The sequence below is a fragment of the Panthera pardus genome, unplaced genomic scaffold (genome assembly GCF_024362965.1).
Source record: "Panthera pardus isolate Hobbes unplaced genomic scaffold, ASM2436296v1 HiC_scaffold_20, whole genome shotgun sequence".
Taxonomy (NCBI): Eukaryota; Metazoa; Chordata; class Mammalia; order Carnivora; family Felidae; genus Panthera; species Panthera pardus.
The window spans coordinates 87,778,516-87,797,917 of NW_026526766.1; the positions used below are offsets into that span (position 1 = coordinate 87,778,516).

The 19,402-nt window shown below is 55.5% G+C and overlaps 1 protein-coding gene across 2 annotated transcripts in view; it reads left to right on the plus strand.

Moving 5' to 3' along the window:
* The window catches only part of GPR107 (G protein-coupled receptor 107), a 69,069-nt gene that overhangs the window by 39,036 nt on the left and 10,631 nt on the right, over positions 1 to 19,402 (plus strand). Inside the window, exons 13-18 of one of the 2 annotated variants that reach the window (XM_053908427.1) lie at positions 1,756 to 1,886; positions 3,934 to 3,977; positions 6,165 to 6,196; positions 16,256 to 16,345; positions 17,946 to 18,029; positions 18,347 to 18,465. In XM_053908427.1, coding sequence (XP_053764402.1) covers positions 1,756 to 1,886; positions 3,934 to 3,977; positions 6,165 to 6,196; positions 16,256 to 16,345; positions 17,946 to 18,029; positions 18,347 to 18,465 — 500 coding nt within the window. The remainder of the gene's footprint in view (positions 1 to 1,755; positions 1,887 to 3,933; positions 3,978 to 6,164; positions 6,197 to 16,255; positions 16,346 to 17,945; positions 18,030 to 18,346; positions 18,466 to 19,402) is intronic. The other variant, XM_019420801.2, reaches the window with a different exon arrangement.

Consider the following 19,402-nt stretch of genomic DNA (forward strand, 5'->3'; position numbering starts at 1 on the left):
CCCGGGCCAAGTTGCAAGCGCTGCGCGTGGCCTCCCCCCGTCTCCCCCCGCCAGACTCCATCCCTCCAGGCCAATCTTGCGTCCTCACCCCACCCGAGCCGGGATGTGACGGGCGCGGCCTTCTGGCTCTCGCACCCCCAAGGGAGCTGAACACAAGGTTACATGGCCGGCCCCTCTGAGGAAACGGCATTTAAAGAGTTGAACGTAGGGAAGTTAGGCATCGATAAGCACGGAGGCCAGCCTGGGAAGGCTTTGAACGGCAGCCGGAAAGCTAAGACTCTTTCTTCGTGGCCACGGGGAGCCGGTGCACAGCTCTGAGCGAGAAGGGAGAGGTGCACAAAACGTACGCACAGACCTTGAGGGACATTTTTGGCACTTCGTGCCACACCAGGGAACGTTGTGTCGCGTGTCAAGAGTGTCGGCTGAGGACGGAGGGGAGTTAGGGATTTAAGGTGAGAGGGAAAGCCTTTGTTTCCACTTTGTCTTCAGAGGTGGAGTCCCACGTGCAGGTGCGCAGGATAGAGGAAGGCCCGAATTTCAGAGTAATTTTTGCATTCGTACCAAGTAAAGTATGGCTTCTGCGACCATGTCACTAAAAGCTCCTAGAAAGGAAGACCTTACTTTGAGATGTCCCAAATAGCAGCGTGGCAGATTTTGCACTCTTTGTCAAAGTGTGCAGGGTGACCTTTACGGCAGGCGAGCACAGTGTCTGGGACAGAGGACTTGTGATCTGTGCATCCACACCTACCGGAAGTCCCCCAGAGAGCATCTCCTAGGTTCTGCAGGGTACTGCCGTCCCAGGGTAGCCAGGCCCTGGGGCCTCTCGCAGCGCACTCGTGCCGGGACTGAACCCCCAGGGCCAAGTGGAGCGGGACGCGGTCGCCGGTGCCCCTCAGGGGGAAGAACTGAGCCATGTCCCACGTGGAGGGGACCTGGGTGGGGTTACTTCTAAGGAAGAGCAGCGTGGCCTCCCAGGCACCGGGCCCAAACCTGCCATTCTCGTCGCCCTGGTCTCTGATAACACCCTCTGGTACTTAAAAGCCTGTCTCTGAGAAGCGGCAGCAGCTGCCCAGGGAGAACCCGGGCCTGAGGAAACTGGGCGTCGTGGCTGAGTGCGGTGCCACCCGTTCAGGCCACCGCCTGGCCCTGCTCAGGGGGCCTGAAAAGCAAAGCAGAGGGTCCCAGTGGTCTGTGCTGCGTCACAAATCCCCCCCCAAACACGGTGGCGATAAGCATGTATTCTCTTCGTGTTCGGTGGGGGTCAGGAACTGAGGCGTGGCGGGTCCGACGGGGGCCCTCGCGCAACGAGTGAGACCGTGGCTGGGGTGAGTCACCTCAGTCTTCACCTGCCTCCCCTGGGTCGGGAAGACTCGATGAGGCGGGGCGAGAACAGCAGGGGCTCCTCCGCCTTTTTTCCTCTGCCTGGTCTCTCCACGTTGCCAGCCTCCGGGTTGCCAGAGACAGACTTCCCCCGAGAGGCCCAGCCAGAGGCGGCGTCCTTTGTGCGACCTACCTCGGAAATCCCACGGCCTCACTCGCGCCTGACTGTCGCTCAGGGCAGTCGCACGCTCAGGAGGAGGGCACAGACACCGCTCCTGGATGGGAGGGTGGAGTGTTCTGAAAAGCATGTGGCCCTGGAGGGAATGCGGTGGCCGTGGTTGGGGGCCCGCCAGCCCGAGTGCCCACCCCCCTTGGGGCCGCTGTTGTGGAGGCCTGCCCTTGCCTTAGGGCCTCAGCGACTTCTCGTGTCCGTAGGTTCTGGCAAACGTGGCCTACATCATCATAGAGTCCACCGAGGAGGGCACGACGGAGTATGGCCTGTGGAAGGATTCTCTGTTTCTGGTAGACCTGCTGTGCTGTGGGGCCATCCTCTTCCCCGTGGTGTGGTGAGTACCCGCAGGAAGGGGGGGGCCGCGGTGCACCCCGAGGCTGTGCATCCGCCAAGTCCAGACCCCCGGATCAGCCGTTCCCAAACCGGTCCGAATCACACGGGGCATCGGTTTAACAAATGAGCTTCCTGGGTCCTCAGGCGGACCTGAATCTGCCTCCAGGAGCAGGAGCCTGGAGTTCGGGTGTTGATCTCGTCCCTCCGTGGAATCCGATACGGCTGATCTGGCACCTTGGCTTTTAGCACAGCTTGGATCATAGAGAAGGGTCTGGAAATGAGAACTCAGGGGCGACATAATGGCAGCACGAATTTGGAGGGAGGAGAGTTGAAGAAATCCTGTAAACAGCTTTCTTGCCAGGTAGGCGGAAGGTGAGGAAGTGCGTTAACGTAAACCAGCGAGAGTTCCCAACGTGTTCTCATGTCAGAGGTCTTCAGAATGGCGGGCTTCAGACGCACATGTTGTGCTTTGATCATGTGTGAAGAAATGTTAGTGCCAGTGGCTGTTGAGAGAAGATATCCTCATTAAATCTTAATGCCACGTGAAGGAAATTACCGGTTCAGTAGGAAGCAAGGAGAGGAAAAAAGGCTAGCAAAAATTAAACACCCTTACAGTGATCTAGGTCCGTGGCTGTTTGAAAGCGGTTACTCCTTTTGGAATAAAGTCTTAAAAAGTGGACTTACCTGTGTTGTGTTAAAGGTAAAGTGGTCCACGCTGCAGTAAACTCCTATTTTTCAAGATCCTGGGGCTTATCAGCTTATTCTGTCACTCCGATTACTTAGAATATGGTACCAGCGGAGGGTCATCCTCATTCCAGCCGGTCAGACTCACTCTTGACCCTTATTCCATCGTACGTGACACATTGTGCATACATCAGTGTAGCCGGCAGCTTCCAGAAGATGGGGGGGGGTCTCCCCGATCTCCCCCACCTCCCTGCGTCGTGCCCGGGACCAGGTAGCCCAGGCATCCGTAGCGGGATGACCAGCACCGTCTTCGGGTAGAAAGAAGCGTCTTTCTGTCCGGAACAGAGTGCAAGCCCTCCTCTTCGTCTGCCGCCTTCAGCAGAAAGAAAGGACCTGGAGGTTTGGGGAAGACGCAGGGGAGCGATAGGGCTGCGGGTAGTCATTTCCCTCGCCTCCTTCGTTGTGGCGCGAAGGGGCAGATGTCACACGGCGATACTCTCGAGAGTGCATCTTCTGAAAGTTGCCGTAAAACGAAAAGCGTCGAGCACTAGAGGTAGCTTCAGGAGCGGCACCGATGACTTGGGAGCTGGCTTTGTGCTGGCTCACTTTTGAGTGGTGTGCCATTCAGATCTCCCAGGTGCGCAGGTGAGGGGGCGGGCGCAGAAAGCCCTCAACCGGGGTCAGGTGGAGGGTGGGTGGCCCCATCTGTGAGCCCCCACCGCCCGCCTCTCCCCCCAGGCCGTCCTCATCCTTTGAAGACAGACCTTCCCGTAGCGCCTTTAATAATGTTCGTGTTCCCGTCCGAACAGCGATGATGGTAATTAGTTACCTGGCACATCGCAGCAAGAGAAGAGGCTCCCTGGAGGCTGCCACTTGGCAGCAGAATTCCAGACAGTGAAATACTGAGTTTGCAGGAAGCCATGTGCTCACAGGCTCCTAGACCTAGACCTGAGAAATCAGCCTCCGGCCTCCGTGTGCGGGGGTCCGTGTTCTGTGGGCAGCAGGTGCGCTCCAGGGCGGTGTCAGGGAGTGGGGGTAGTTGGGGAAGTGAGAGATTTTAGGTGGAGAGAGAGGTCAAGAGCGTCGAAATGATCGCATTTTGCTTTTTCTCCTCACACCCAGGCCCCTGGCAGACCTTCCTCAGCCATTAGAGGGCGTCCTTAACGCTCGGGCTCGAGTACCGTACGCGGCCAGGTGCCGGGTGTAGAGGTCACGTTGATTCGGGAGAGTGCTCCGAAACCATCTAGTCCAGCCCGTCAGCTTATGACTGAGGAATTCAGGGTCTTGAGTTACTAGTGTTGGAAACACAGAAGAGTGCAGATTGGTGTGAGCTAACCTTTTGTTCTCCAAATGTTCATTTTTAGGTCAATCAGGCATTTACAAGAAGCGTCAGCCACAGATGGAAAAGGCAAGTTTCCTTGTGCCCCTTTGTGCTGCTGGGCCTTCCCTGAAGCCCCTGCCCGGGCGCTCCCGGGAGGCGGAGGGGCCGCTGTCTCTTGGGGAGGAGTCTGGGGGAGCCCCGGGGGCTTTATGAGAGCAGCCGTTGGGGGGGGGGGGTTGTTTGCTGGAGAGGCAGGTGGTGAACGTTGCGGAGGTCAGTTGTGTAAGGAGGCGTGGGGGCGATTGCTGCTTGCTGAGATGATTCATTGCGTTTCCACGTGTGAACGTGGTTTTCACCTTCTCCGAACTGAGTCAGGAAGAGAAAATCTTGTCTGGGAAGGACCGGATAGCACTTCGCTGTGAGAACAGGAGGTATGATGGATTGGGGATGGCTCTGTGTAAAGCACCCCTTCCTGCTGATTTAACACGCTTTCAAAATAGACGTGTCGGTATTAATTTAAAAGGAGGCTGATGCCAGAGAGAAGCTCTGAAGCTCTCTGGCTTTTAAACGGCTGTGCCATCAGAGCCTTCTGTAGCTCCTCGCTTTTCCAACCGAGCCTCCTAAGAAAAGAAGCCACAAAGAAAATGTTTTGTGTGGTTCTGCGCGTATGTGAATAGTACCCGGCCACAGGCCGCTGTGGCATAAAGGGGGAACCTCAGGCCACGGGGACCACGGAGCAGTGCTTGCTCTGCTCTGAGCTGCCTCCGGGTCTGGGAAATCGTGTTCTTGAAGGCAGATCATTCCTTTGGTGGCGTCCGTAAAGTTTTGTCGCCGATCTGTGTTTCTTTTATTATAAAAATAACGTGGATGCATCTCAGGAAAATTGGAAATCGAGTGATAGGTACAAATCTTATTTCATACTTGCCATAAAATTAATACTGTGTTATTTTCTTTAAGTTGAACTAGACCCGATTTCAGGGCTTCACCCCCGGGTCCAGAGAGATCCCGGGTTCTTCTGTGGAGCACGCCCCCCGGGGCATCTGTGGCTCCTGCAGTTTGGGCCCACAGTGGTTGCTGGGGAGACCCCCGCCATCCGGCCCGCGTAGCGCTCTGGCTCTGGGCGGCCTGGCGTGTGGGGGTCCTGCCTCGGCTGGGAGCCCCAGTCAGTGCGGAGTCCAGCCTCCCCAGCCCGCCCGGCCTCTCGGTGGGTGCAGGCTCCACTCGCAGAACATGCCAGCTCGTGTTTTCTTTCTAGGCCCGGGAAATAGCTCTGATTTTCTCCCCTTTTTTCTTCAGAGGAACTGGGTTCCCTTCTCCCTCTGGGACAGATTCTTGCTAGTGAGTTTCAGCTTGAACTTTGCCTAAATGTGTCGCTTTCAGCCTGACTGCAGCGCCCTTGCCCTGAGCCAAGGAGCTCAGAGAGCGCTCTGCCTTCTTGGAGTGGGGGAAAGGGAAATTACAGAGAACAAAACACAAACTAGAATCTTCCTAAAGCGCCCGCCGTAGACGGAAAAACCCAAAGTAGAAAATGAAAACTCACCTTCTGGGAATAACTGTTCTTTGGGGATAGCCTTGTCTTTTTCTCCTTTTTCTGTGCCTGTCATAGCAAAAGGTGGCTTTGTTATTTTTTTTATAACAGCAAATTGGTCGTTCTCTTCTTTTTAACACATTGAGGGCACCTGGCTGGCTTGGTCTGCGGGGAAGCGACTCCTGATCCCAGGGTTGTGGGTTCGTACCCCACATCAGGTTGTGGGCAGTACTCAGAATTTTTTTTTACACACTGAGATGAGACATTCTACTTTTTCATCTTGATGCATTTCAGTATTTCTGAATTTGTTTTTCTTACTCCTTGGCTGAAATATGTAAAAATTCCAAGGGTGATGTCTTTCGGTTGATGAGTTTTGTTAATACTTTTCTTCCTAGTCTCGCCTTTTCCCCTTGTGGGTTCCTCTGGCCCTTCCTCACCAGCTCCCTTCCCCCCCCCCCCCCCCCATCATCCTGCATCATCCTGATCCCTCCAACTGCCTCTCTGCCTTCTGCGCCCAGCTCTTACCCCCAGTTTGGGGGTAACCGTGGTAATGAATTGCATCTGTGACCGTTTATTCCCCGAGCTCTTCATCAGGTATTTTGCCTGGGGTGGATAGCACAGCAGGTGACGCCCAAGATGGGGTTGGAATTGTCCCCAAGCAAGCATCTGTAGTAAAGGGAAACCATCGAACTGGAATGCTCTTGTCATCGCCTGGTTCACACGCAGTTTCTTGTTTTTTCCACCAGGTGACAGCATGGGACCTCTTCAGCAGAGAGCGGTCCCATGAGCACACCAGGGCTCTCCTTCTTGGGATGGCAGACTGTTGAGAAAGCACCCATTTCTCATCAGCAAACATCACAAACCCTTTGAGGGGGGACAGAGTAGGTTAGATGGGGGGGTGCCTTGATCCGCATTCTTTCCCGGAGTTGATCTGTAGGCGGTGGCTGCTTTTTAGCTAATCTGCAATTGTGTATTTCATTCGGTACTTTGAGAAATGGTTACACCTGTAACAGTTCTGGAGTCAGGGCGGCCACGTTCCCACGGTCAAGTCCCCCCTGCAGAGAACTCTCAGGAACAGCATCCCCCCCACCCCTCCCTGGCACGCCACCCAGGTGTGACTGCAGAGCAGGCCAGGTCAGAGCTGGGCAGAGGCTGGAGTGGGGACACGGGCCACCGCCCGACCGCAGCTTCCCGGGTGCTCTGAGTGACCCCCCGTGCTCCTCAGTCTGCCCTTCTGAGATCTAGCCCGTCCCAGAGGCAGCTGGCAAAGTGAAGGCCACGGGCAGTAATGTCTCCTGCTAGATTTGGAAGCATTTTTGCTGGATGGAGGCTGAGGCTCCGGGTCCTGTTTATAGGCTTGTTAGGCCATTGACTCAACACACAACCTTGACAGTGACTTGGGCGTAAGACTGTCCGAGTAAGTGCAGTTCGGGCCGACTTCGGCGGAGGGAGCGCTGCGTGTGGGCCGGTGGGTGGCTTTCGGAGTGCTTGTTTGGGTGGTGGTTACTTCTTCGTCTCTGGAGTCCTCCTGACTGAACCGGGGGGGAAGCGTTAAGGATGCAGTCGCCCGCTGGCCTTCAGCTGTGTCTTTGTCCCTCTGTCACACGCTGGTGCTTCTCTCCACTCCCGTGTCATTTAGAGCCTCTGCCGCGCTGCTGCGCTCCCCGAGAGGAAGCTTAATTGAGTCGCACGCAGACGCCCGAGCTCGGATTCTACTGTGTTCTGCCTGCCAACATTGACTGGCTGTCACTGCCCTTGAGCCTGGACCTGCTTCCTTCTTTCTCCAGCGTCCTTCCCTTAGGGGACTGGCCTGGGGGTAGATGTTGTTCACTGAATTAACAGTCTCTGCTGCTACTGCTCTTATCCGCGCACACCCCCCCCCCCCCCCCACTCCAGGTTTCTAAGGAAGATTCAGAGGAAGGGTTCTGAGGCCTCTGGGCTTTTATGTGAGCTTCAGAGGCCTTTAAACAAATGGTGATGGGCTAGCTGTAGGGCTTGTAGAGGAATGGCTTCATCCTGAGCTGCTGCCATGCTCGGGAAGTTGCTGTGGCCGTGGGAAGTGTTTTTCAGGGCAGCCGTCCTCAAGAGGGCCCTCAGGGTCAAAACAGTTTTCATCACCGGACGCGGTCATCCTTTTTTGCTGTTGATGTTTGCACTTGATGGTACAGGAGGGACGGTGGGTGAGACAGCTGGTGCCTTAGCGCGACTCAAGGCGGTAGCACAGGACTGTGTTAGTGGCCGTTGCTCTCGGCATCAGTGCTGCTCGCAGGGGGTGGGAGAGGCTCGTTCCACTTAAGAGCGGCCTCGATGAAATAGTAAAAACGACTGGTGTTATTAAACCTCAACCCTTAGGGACGCCTTGGTTCAGTCGGTTGAGCATCCAACTCTTGATTTTGGCTCAGGTCATGATCCCAGGGTCATGGGATCAAGACCCACATTGGGCTCCACAGGAGTGCGGAGCCTGCTTAAGAGAGGTTCTCTCCCTGCGGCGCCTGGGTGGCTCAGTCGGTGAAGCGGCCGACTTCGGCTCAGGTCATGATCTCGCGGTCCGTGAGTTCGAGCCCCGCGTCGGGCTCTGTGCTGACAGCTCAGAGCCTGGAGCCTGCTTCGGATTCTGTGTCTCCCTCTCTCTCTGACCCTCCCCCGTTCGTGCTCTGTCTCTTTCTGTCTCAAAAATAAATAAAGGTTTAAAAAAATTCTTTTTTAAAAAAAGAAGCTACTACTTGTCAAGTTTTCATGTGGAATCCAAGACTATTCACAGTTATCTGGAAAGGCCCGCGTCTGCACAAGGCCGTATTTTCTTCACACCCTTCAACCAAAACAGCTCTTGGACAGCACATCGACTGCAGAAGCAAATACCAGAGTCCAGCTGTGTTCCATTAAGCCAGACCCTAAAGAGATTTACAAAAACAGAACACGGTTCCATGCTCCTCGTAAATTGTTTTTGAGTGAGTTATTTTTTATTAAAAAGATATTTAACATGAACACGTACTGAATTCCTTCTTTCAATTTTGCATCGATTATGAAATACTTCGAAATTTGTTTCATTTTCTAATTTGGTGAATAATGACAGACGTTACCAAAAAAAACGTTCTTTGAGGTCCTCAGTAATTTTTAAAAGCGTGAAGGAACCCTGAGGTCAAAAGTTTGAGAACCGTGTGTTAGAGATGAGGCTTGTTGAATCTCTCGTCACGACAGTCACGACCGAAAAGTCTGCCTGGTTCTTTTTTCCTGTGCCTACAGAGTTTATTTCAGGCTTGGCCAGATTCTTCGTTCTGGGCCTCTCGTGCCAAAAAAAAAAAAAAAAAAGTTTTGTTGGGTGTGTTCATGTAAACAGACCTAATGAAAAACCCATTGATGAGAAAGGAAGAAGAATTCCCCTCGCCTGTTTTTGTAAATAAAGTTTTATTGGAATGCCCCGTGCCCACTTGTGGAAGCATCGCCCGTGGCCGCTCCCTGTGCTTCACTGGCAGGGTTGAGTGGTTGGGGCAGAGATCATCTGGCCCACGAGGGTGCTCTCCAGCCCTCTGCAGGAAAAGTTGGCCATCTCCTGGCTGTTGGGGACATTGAAGAGACACCATTTTTAAAAATCCTAGGTGTAATACGATGACGTTGATACACTGACTGCTCACTCTTTACTGGGTGCTGTGAGAGCTATAGAGCTCGCAGAGGTCTAAGAAATTACTGTTTTTAAGTATTTACCGAACTCCGTCTTTGTGTCCAGAACGGTGTTCTTTGTTGCTTGGGGCAGTAGCTTTTGCATCATTATCCACTGTGATCTTTTTTACCTTATTACTCTGATGGGAATCTGTGCTTTTCTCTAACAAGATGGCTTTTAACATCAATCACCCTCAGTTCACCAGCAGGGCTTTGGGTTAGACGTTTCGGCCTGGGCTGATGTTTACGAGCACTGTCTTCCCTGACTGCTTTGACCCGGTTCCTGGTTATAACTTCAGGTGCGTCCGATCTTTATTTACGTTTTCCAAGCAGAAACCAAGGTGCCCTGCGGCCCACTGATGCTCCAGGCAGTGAGGATTACTATTAGGTTAGACCTGGGGACCCTAAGTCAGAAGCCCTAGGCTGAGGAAGGAGGTCGGGAGAAAGGGGAACTTCCCAGCTGCACTGTGATCTCCCTTCCCCAGCATGCGGGGATGGCTCTAGGACCGGGTGCAGCCTGGGAAGCAAGGAGCTCCCCTGGAATTACACTGTGCTGTTGTCTGCACTGCTGTTGAGGACGGCATGGGGATTACCCCCCGTCCGGAGCACTCTTTCAAGATGATAAGAGTGGAGAGGCAGAAAAAATGAGACGCCCGAAGTTTCATCCTTCCCTTTGTCCCTGGGTATGTAGCTAGAGCGTAAGCTCGTAATCGTCTCCTGTCCCTGAAGCTGTGGCAAGAGTGTACCGTAAGCAAGTCTTCTGCTCCAGGAAGGCGCCTTGCTGGCAGGCGGAGAACGCTCTCTCTCTGGCTGGTGTGGTGCAGGGGCTTAGAGAGCTCATGCATCTCAGGAGTGAAATAAAATCAGATAAAAACAGAGAGGGAGGCAAGCCGTAAGAGACTCTTGACTATAGAGAACAAACGGGGGATTGCCGGAGGGAAGGTGCATAGGGGGATGGGCTAAATGGGTGATGGGGATTAAGGAGGCTACTTGTTGGGATGGATGAGCGCTGGGTGGTATATGTAAGTGATGAATCACTAAATTCTACTCCAGAAACCAAAAAGAGAAGGAGAGGGGGAGGGAGAGAGGGAGGGAGGCTTGCGCATCTCCTAGGGCACGAGGTAGGGTGGCATTCTGTCCTGCACTCAGGGCCACCTTAGGTCACGTATGTGTGTGGCCAGCCATCTAATTGGCATGTTTTTCACGGGGCATTTGTGAGTGCGTCACAGGAGGGGGTGTGTGGTCGCCAGAAACTTGGTGAGATTTTGTGCCTGTGTGCATTTACCCGGGGAGAGGGTTCATGGCCTTCAGCAAATTCTCAAAGCTGTCTGTGACCCTAGAAAGGCTAAAACCACACCTAAATAGACTATTATGAAGAAATAAAGAGAGAGAAAAAGGATCTGATTAGACTGGCTTAATGCAATGATTCTTTATTTCTTTTAATCACCAGATTCCCTCTCTTCATTACTTTCCCCTCACAGATCACCCCAGATCACCCCTTTAATGGCATCAACATCACAGCTTCAGCTCAACATTTCAAAAGAATCAACCTTTGTCACCACCCCGAGTTAGTAGAGTCTATAACCAAAAGCAATGAGGCCTCTATACGCCCCGGCCTGAGAAACAGCCACATTGTGGACACATGCCGTTTTTTAAAATTAAGCCTTTAAAACATTCGGCACCTTGCTGTCTGGGGAGGCCCTTGGCCGCCCAGCAGGCCTGGTTTGCGATCTCAGTTGGTGTGCCCTCTCTGCTTCTGGACGTGGTTCTCCTGCCTCGTGGCCTTGGCTTGCATTTGACCTCCGTGAGTCCTGAGACAGCAGTGGAAACCACGTCTTCCTGGCTGATGACTGCGGTATTTAGGGAGACCCGGGTCCCTTAGGGAGAAGGTGTTGTCTGCTGTTGACCAGGCTGTGGCATAAAGCCTGTGACCAAGCAGTGGGACGTCGGGCCTTCTTCCTCGCCCAGCTCATTGCCGGCCGCGAGTCTGTGCCGTGGGCAGCTGGGGACAGCCGGGGGCGGTGTGCTCCTTGGCCAGGCCCAGCCTCAGCCGTGACGTCAGACTAGCGAGGCTCCCGGTATCGCGCAGGCTGCAGGCTGGCCGAGAGACGGGAGGGGAGTCAGATCAGTGCGGGTCTTCAGCGCCCCACCCCCCCGCCCCCACAGGGCCTCTGATGTGGTTCTAGAGCCCACGGGCAAAAGCAGAGGCTCAGCAGATGGGACAGCAGAAATCTTAGAGTTGTTAGCCTTCCCCTAGAGCGCCGTGGTGGTCGGCCAGTCCGTTGGGCTGTTTCTGCTTCTTTCTTTTTGCTGTTGCCGTACGATAACGTTTGCTTCCAGTAGGACGCAGAGCCCTTAACCGTGCAGTCTGGTGAGCTTCGCCCACTCCTGGATCACGGTTTTAAATGCATATTGGAAGCATGTCCTGTACCACTTCTCACGTGACCCTCAACAGTTTGAAAATCAGGGTGTCCTCGTCTGCAGCGTTCTTGTCTTATCAGGGCCGTCCCCATACTTGCTCCCGATACCGTCTGAGACGGATTCGTGGGATCTCCTCTTAGGGCAGGCCACGGGGCGCCTGGGGAGCCGCTCTCTCCCCCAGATGGATGCTTTCAGACCAGTGTGGGCCCGGCTCAACGTGCAGCCTGGCTTTCGGGCCTGGGAGCGACCACGAAGATGGGGGCCGCTGCTGTGCCCTCCCCTGCAGAGGGACTTGGGCTCGGAGCTGAGGCAGACTGTGGAAATGCTGAGCTCGAGGGTGAGTCAGAGCGACGCCGACACCATCCAGCCTTCGCCATCATCCTTATTTCTTTAATTTTTATGTTCGACTCAGAATCCCCCCCCCCCCCCCCCCCCCCCCCCCCCACCGAAGCACGCCAGGGAGGAAGCAGGAGAAAAGGGCGTGGGGCAGGCGGGGATGGTTTTAAGCCTCACGGCTCTCCTTATACCCAGGGAAGGGTCGTTTGGGAAATTTTTCACCCTTTAAGAGACTGTCATGGGCCTTTGCGTCTGTGTGTCTCATAAATCCTCTGGCATTAAGTTCTCGAGATGGACTGCTGCGTTTCCTGAGCATTGCCGAGCATTTTGAGCCGTGGGCTGCCAGGGGATCCCAAAGCTGTGAATTGCCTTTCTCTCGGTGCAGAGCGTGGGCACGGAGAGCACGGTCCCTCGAGAAAAGTAGACTGGGTTGGGAGTCCTGGCCTCTTCACCTACGAGCTGGGTGACCTCGGTAATTTGCTGGACTTCTCCAGGCCCCGAGGCTTTTCCTCTGTGAGGCAGTGGTAACGGCAGCTCTTCCTTCGTGGAGGCCGTCGTGAGGTTTGCACCCGGCGAAGCGTGAGAGGTGCCTGGTGTGTCTGTGATTCCCTCTCGGTCGATGGTGACGACCAGTGTTACGGTTCCACGACCCCCCAGGGGAGTCCCCTGGGAAGGAAGGGGACCGTCTGTCTCCTTGCCGGCCTCTTAGTTCCTCTTGGGTGTACAGAGGCGAGGTAAGAGTCTAGGGAAGGGACCGCACCTCCTCGAGCCGGGCACATTTGCTCTCGTTCCTGGTCACAGAGGTGGCTGCCTTGGTGAGCGTTTCAGACAGCTGGGTGCTTCCTGTCTCCTGGCACCTGTTCCAGTCTCATCGGTAGAAAGTAGTTGCCAGCATCGGGTCCCTGGTCCTCCGTCCCCGGGAGGTCCTTCGGAGTCCTTCCGGCCAAGCCCTGTTCCGTAATAGGGGCGGCCGGGCCTGGGCACCGGGAGAAGCCCTCAGGGTGATTCCGATGCTCGCCCCGGCGAGAACCCCTGCCACGAAGACCTCCTCCTGCCCGTGAGCAGACCGGGGCCCGGGAACGGAGGGACGGGCCACGGAGGTGCAGGGGCCGGAACGCAGGGCCCTGGACTCCCGTCCGAGGCTTTTTTCCTCCCGCCGGGCTCGCTCTCTGACCGTCTCTGCCGTTTGTCGCGGTGGGGCCGGAAATGGCCAGCCCGGGCTTGAGGAGCCCCAACTCCCGGGGAGCCCGGCCTGCTGCGGCCGCTGAGCGGTAGGCTCAGCAGCCTGCTCCGCTCCAGGGGACAGCTCGTTTGGAGCAGAGCAGGAGGCGACTTGGGAGTCGGGGCTGTGACCTGTGCCTCTCTGCTCGTTGCGCAATTGCTGGTGAGGTTTCGCCGTCCGGGGCCGGCCCCTCCCCGCTCGGTCCACTTGTACCCACCGGGGCCCGGGCTCCTGGCAGCCGCCGCAACCCCGCCGATGGCCCGCTTGGTATCGGGTGGATACTCCGTCATCCTAATCCTGGGACCTCAGACATTGAGTGCTTGCCGGCTGCTCTTTGCTTTCCGACGGCTGCCTCGTCAGTTCTGCCGACAACCCTAGGAGTAGGTGTGGTTATCCCCGTTTTACAGACGAGGAAACTGAGGCCTGGCAGCTCTTTTCAGCCCACGGGTCCTGCCCCCGTGCTGTGATAAAGCCACCTTTTTGCGCCAAAAGGAAAAAAAAAAGGGGGGCAAAAAGAAATGGAGGCCCAGAGAGGCTAGGAGGCTCCTCTGAGGTCACACAGCCAGGACGCAGCACAGTTGGGATTTGAACCCAGACGTTCAGAGCTGCACTGCCCTCGCTTCTGTCTCCCTGCCTTCGCCGCCTCGGCTGTGACTAGAGCACGCACGGGGGGGGGGCCGGCAGACTTGTCACCAAATGTCTCCCGTGTGACTGGCAGTGGTGTCCGTCGTGACCGTGGGTTTTGCAAACAGCCTCGAGCTTCGCTCTCTGTGGCTGCATTCCCTATCGCCGCTTGTCCCCAGGTCTGTTTGTCCGTCCTAGCGAGTGTCCTGCTGTGGGACAGTGCCTGGGCACGGGCTCATCTCTGAAGCACCTCGTGGCCGGCCTCGGCCCAGGGTGTCTTAGGCGGCAGGGGGGACGTTAGAGCGGCGTCTTCCGCGCCCTTCTCACACGAGGGTCCTCGCCCTGCAGCGTCCTTCCCCCTGTGCTGCCTCTCACCCGACCCCAGACTCTTCACCCTGCTGGGAGGGAGGGGTCGTCAGACTTCCCTTGTCCCTCCCAGGCGGGATCTGCCTCCCCCCTCTCAGGGAGACCTCCACCAACTCGAGGGTTTGGGCCTCAGTTGGGCTCTCTTTCTTGGTTCTTAACATCCTTTCTCCAGAGAAGTTGTTCTCGAATGTGGATGTGACCGAGGCAGCCGCTGCTCCAGACCCTTCGGGGGCTCCCCGAGGCCCTCGCCACCGCCAGGGAGGAGAGCCGGTGGTGTCTCTTTTCGGCTCTCCCCACGGCCCGGCCCCCGGCCCCCAGCCTCTCCACAGTGCGGCCTGCTTCCTCCTCCCCGCGTGGTGCTCTCCCCCCTGAGCCGTCGTATCTGTTCTTCCCGAGCACTCTGCCCGCTGGCTTCTCCGCTCTTGCTCCCTCCCAAGCCCCGCTCAGACCTCTGCTGCGACACCAGCTCCTGTGGGAACCCTCTCTCTCGCCCTCGTGCCCCTGGTCTAAGTTGGGAGCCCTTCCTTGGGCGGGGCCTCCACAGCCATGGCCTGTCGTGGCCCCTTGGAATCTAGGACTCAAATCTTGATGCTTCTGTCCATCTGGCCGACGGTTCTTGCCGAAGTGAAGGCAGGAGTTTCATTTGTAGGATTTCTTTCAGCCAAGGAAATTCGCAAGACACTTTGCAAGCGTTCTTACTTAAGTGGTCTCCTTGTTAATACTGTCCTTTCTCAGTGATTCCCAAGGAGAATCGAGCATTCATATTCCAGAACTAGTTGGCTGGTTTGGGAGGGCGGCCATCCCCTTGCCCACGTGAAAAAGAAATACAGAAGCAATCCTCGTTCACACAGACGTGCGAGGCTTTAAATTCGTGGTGGTTTAGCCTTCTGACACTTCTTAGTCCTAACGCTTGGTCCTCAGCGAAACTCTGCCAGCCTCTAGCCGGGCAGGGGCACCTGCTTGCGTCACAGGCTCGCATCACACTCGCTGCCCTCGACGCGCCTCGCATCGAGTGTGGAGCTCCTCTGTGCTGCGAGAGGCTCGGGGCCTCTCTTTCCCTGAGGGACAGCAGCCGCCCTGGGGACAAAGGCCACAGCCGCCCCGACTCGGCCTGGCCCAGAGACAGAGTGAATGGCAGAGTGGGTAAGATTTGATTTTAAAAACAAGACTGCCAGATAGGTTGCTAGATAAGAAAGCTTTTGCTGATCAGCCTGCTTTAATGTAGCTTCTTTAAAGGTTGCGTGCGTACGTGAGTCCGTTCCAGCTCGAGACGTGGATGTCATGGCCGCTCAAATCTAACGTGGGGTTAGATTTTCTGTAAAGATTTTCTGATGCTCCCGTGAGGGAGGCATTCGGTTCCTCCCAGGAGGTTCTCGCAGATACTGTTCGTTGGTAATCGTGTTGAAGGTTAGCATTCCAGGGATTTCTGTTGGAACCCTAAGCTTGACTGCCCCCCACTAATCATGAGCCAGAGGAGGGGGGAGGGGAAGGGGAGCCTCCTCCACCCACGGTGCCATTGTTAAACGGAACCAGTAATTGAATGCTATTAAGCCAAATTAATTTGCCTCCTGCAGGAAGGTCTATGATGAATGAAAGGCTTGCTAATCAGGGAGGGAGCCAGGCTGCCCTCTGCGGTCATCAATATTTCATGGCCGTGGGCGGTGGCAGGAAGTTAGCTGTCCTGGCTCCCTGACCTTGAGCGATCCAAAGGTAGGACACGGCCAGCAGGGTTGTATTTAAAGGGCTTGTTACAAGTGAAATTTGCAAGATGCGCCCGTGGGTTCATGGAATTTATACCCTCAGCTAGTGGGAGGTGCGGGGACCCACCCGAGACAGGCCCTGGTCCCTAGTGGGGAGTGCAGCCGTGTCGACCACGGTGGCAGAGCCGAAATGTTTAGCAACGGCTTTGGGGGGTAGGGGCCGATCTGTAGTGTCTGCCGATTTCTGTGGTGTCCGCACACCCCCAGCTTGGCGAGTTCAAAGCTGCTGAACCCAGACTGGGGAGATGTACACCAGCAGACTGCCGGAGCTGGGGACCCCAGCCTGCTGCTCCCACAACTCCCTGATCCTCCCTGGGGACCGGGGGGAGAGCCTCCCAGGCTGTTGCGGCTGCAGAAATGTAGATGTGCCCCCGGCAGCACTCACCTGCATTGGATTTGGCCTCTTGACAGAGGGCACTTAAATGTCACTTGCTTTGAAAGATGAGAAAAGAAGTTAACGTGCCTTTCATTTTGTTCTTTCTTCTCCCTAGCTGCTATTAACTTAGCAAAGCTGAAACTTTTCAGACACTATTACGTCTTGGTGAGTAAAAAAAAAAAAAAAAAAAAAAAAAAAATCCTAGATCTGTAAATAAGCCCAGGACAAGGAGTAGAGCAAACAGACTTCCCAAGAATTGGCAAAAGCCCAAGAAGTGCTACCTGGAGCCGTGTGGGTTTCATTTTATCCAACCGAACTGTGTCTTTTGAGAAGAGAAATTGAACAGCTGAGTCACTTCTTTTTAAATGTTAGTTTTCGGGGCGCCTGGGTGGCTCAGTCGGTTGGGCGACTGACTTCGGCTCAGGTCATGATCTCGCAGTTTGTGAGTTCGAGCCCCGCATCGGGCTCTGTGCTGACGGCTCAGAGCCTGGAGCCTACTTCGGATTCTGTCTCCCCCCCCCCCCCCCCAACCCTCCCCTGCTCACGCTCTGTGTCTCTCTGTCTCTCAATAATAAATAAACATTAAAAAAAAAAATTAAAAAAAAATGTTAGTTTTAAATTTGGCTTTAAATACTCAGAGAAGTAACACATGCTTGATGTTTTCCTACAATGCAGGGACTATAGAGACAGAGCAAAAGCCCTTTCTGACCCTGACCTTCTCTCCCTCCCCTCCCCTCCCCGTAGGTCATGACTGGTCCCAGTTTGGTGGTCATTTCTCTAGCTGCTCTTCAGGCATATGCCATACACGGCCGTCCTTTGGCTTGCTCGTTTTATCCGTTTACAAAAACGAGATCACGCCTACAATCTGGACGTGAGAAGTCCCTGTGAGCGGACGCCACAGGCGGGAGTTGCTGTAACTTCTTAGGATAACAATTTCTTGGAATATACGAGGCGTAAGCTCGCCCGGTGTTCGCTTCCTGACTCGGAAAAGAAAGTTTCTGAGTCGTCTTCCACCTGTGGTTGGACCTTTCCTTCCCTGCAAGCGCAGCCACCCCGGGCGAGGTCCCAGTGGCCATCTCGGTGAATCCTTGCCTCGCTCTCCATCACTAGAGTACTTAGTGTTACTTAGTGTCGTTGGTACTTCCTCTCCGCGTGGGCCTCAGGCGCTCACAGCGTCTGCTCAGGAGGCTAAAGCAGCGTTGCCATTACTCCTCAGAAACATTCCTCAGAGCCTGGGAATAAAAAACCTTCGGGGATGGAGATCAATGGGGTGTGTGTGTAGAAAAGGCGAGGGAAGGGTGACTGGGGAGTTCAGAGCAGCCACACCAAATGTTTTGTCCCCCCAGCGTTGGGTGGGCACCTGGCGATGAGAAGCCATCTCTGCCCACGTGTTTCTTGGTTTTGGTTTTGGTTTTTTTTTTTTTAATGCTCATTGATTTATTGTGAGAGCGAGTGAGCGGAGGAGGGGCCCAGAGAGGGGGAGACAGAGGATCCCGAGCAGGCTTTCTGCTGCCGGGGCAGAGCCCGATCCCGGACTCAGTCTCACGAGCCGTGAGATCGTGACCCGAGCCGAAATCAAGAGTCGGACGCTTAAGCGACTGAGCCACCCAGGCGCCCCTCTGCCACGTTTATTCATTAGCCTCAAACGGTTGTGCTCGGGTAATTCTGTTTCTCCTCTGTGGTTCCTTGGCGAAAGCCAGTTGCTGGAAGAAGTGCCGTGATTTCTGTGTTGATTTGATTGCTTATTTCTTTTTTCTCCTCCTAGATCGTATGTTACATATACTTCACCAGGATCATTGCGTTTCTCCTCAAACTGGCCGTTCCGTTCCAGTGGAAGTGGCTGTACCAGGTGGGTGCACGACTCGGTGACGTGGAGACTTCCTAGAGCCACTCGGTGCCAAAGGGCGCTGTAGGAAGCGCAGGGATGTGAGGGGCTCTGAAAAGATACCTGTGACAGCAGGTTGAAGCAGGGCGTCGTACGTGTCCTCTCGGGGCAGCGTGCTCCTAGCTGGGGCGCGGCACACCTTCCGGGGAGACCCTGCCCTGGCGTTTGAGCGGCCGGCGAGCCGGGGGTCGTGGGGGGGCTGGGCTGGTTCGTTTCTAGTTCCACGGCCTTCCGAAGAGCAGCGTGCTGATCCCTTTGTGGGGGTGGGTTTTGATTTGCAGCTCCTGGACGAAACGGCCACGCTGGTGTTCTTTGTCCTAACGGGATGTAAATTCCGTCCGGCCTCAGACAACCCCTACCTGCAGCTCTCTCAGGAGGACGACCTGGAAATGGAATCAGTGTAAGACATCTCCTTTCTCGCGCCTCCTCCTTTGCCTGGGGACCCGACGTAGCGCAGAGCAGTGCGGTGTGACCTGGGGCAGCTTCTCCGTGCGTCGTGTGGCCCCAGAGACGGTGCCTCTGTATTTAGCAGAAGGACGTGGACGCCTAAGCCCCGGGCTCTCCCACTCCTTGCTTGTTGACCGACGAGCTGTGATGGGCCAGGTCCCTTGAGGTGTTTGATGATTAGCCTGAGGCCGAGTTTCAGGGGTGCTCCCTCCAGCCAGACAGGTGGCCTTTCGACTTGTCCCGGTTCAAAGGCTGAGCCTCTGCCCGTGCTGGGCCCTGCTGGGCCGTCAGGCAGCGTAGGACCGCTGTGTGTGCTCAGCCCCCCTCTGCGGGAACAGTGACCGGAAGGCAGATCCCAGACGGGCCCCAGACAACAGCTCTCTGTGGAAGAAGAAATACCTTTTTACAGATAGCAGAGGGGAAAACGGTAGGACCATCGGACGTTCTAGGAAGAGCAGAATCTGAGCAAATAACTTGGCCGAAGGGGCCCAGATGAAAGTCCCGTGAGCGGCTGCGTGACCAGCAGGCCGTGGTGGATTCATCCGTTCCCCTCACGGCAGGGCTTCCCCGGGGGCCACAGCTAGAAGCTGAATGGCTGGGTCATTTGATGTCCCCCCATATCCTTTCCATCAGCCATTGCATCGGAAGCAAGGATGCACTGTGAAGGTATTTTTGATTCGTGGCAAAAAAAATTTTGAAAGAGAGAGAGAGAAACCGCACATGCAAGCAGGGAGGGACAAAGTGAGAGGGAGACACAGAATCGGAAGCGGGCTCCGGGCTCCGAGCCGTCAGCACAGAGCCCGACGCGGGGCCCGAACCCACGAACCGCGAGACCGTGACCTGAGCCTAAGTCGGACGTTTAACCGACCGAGCCACCCAGGTGCCCCACA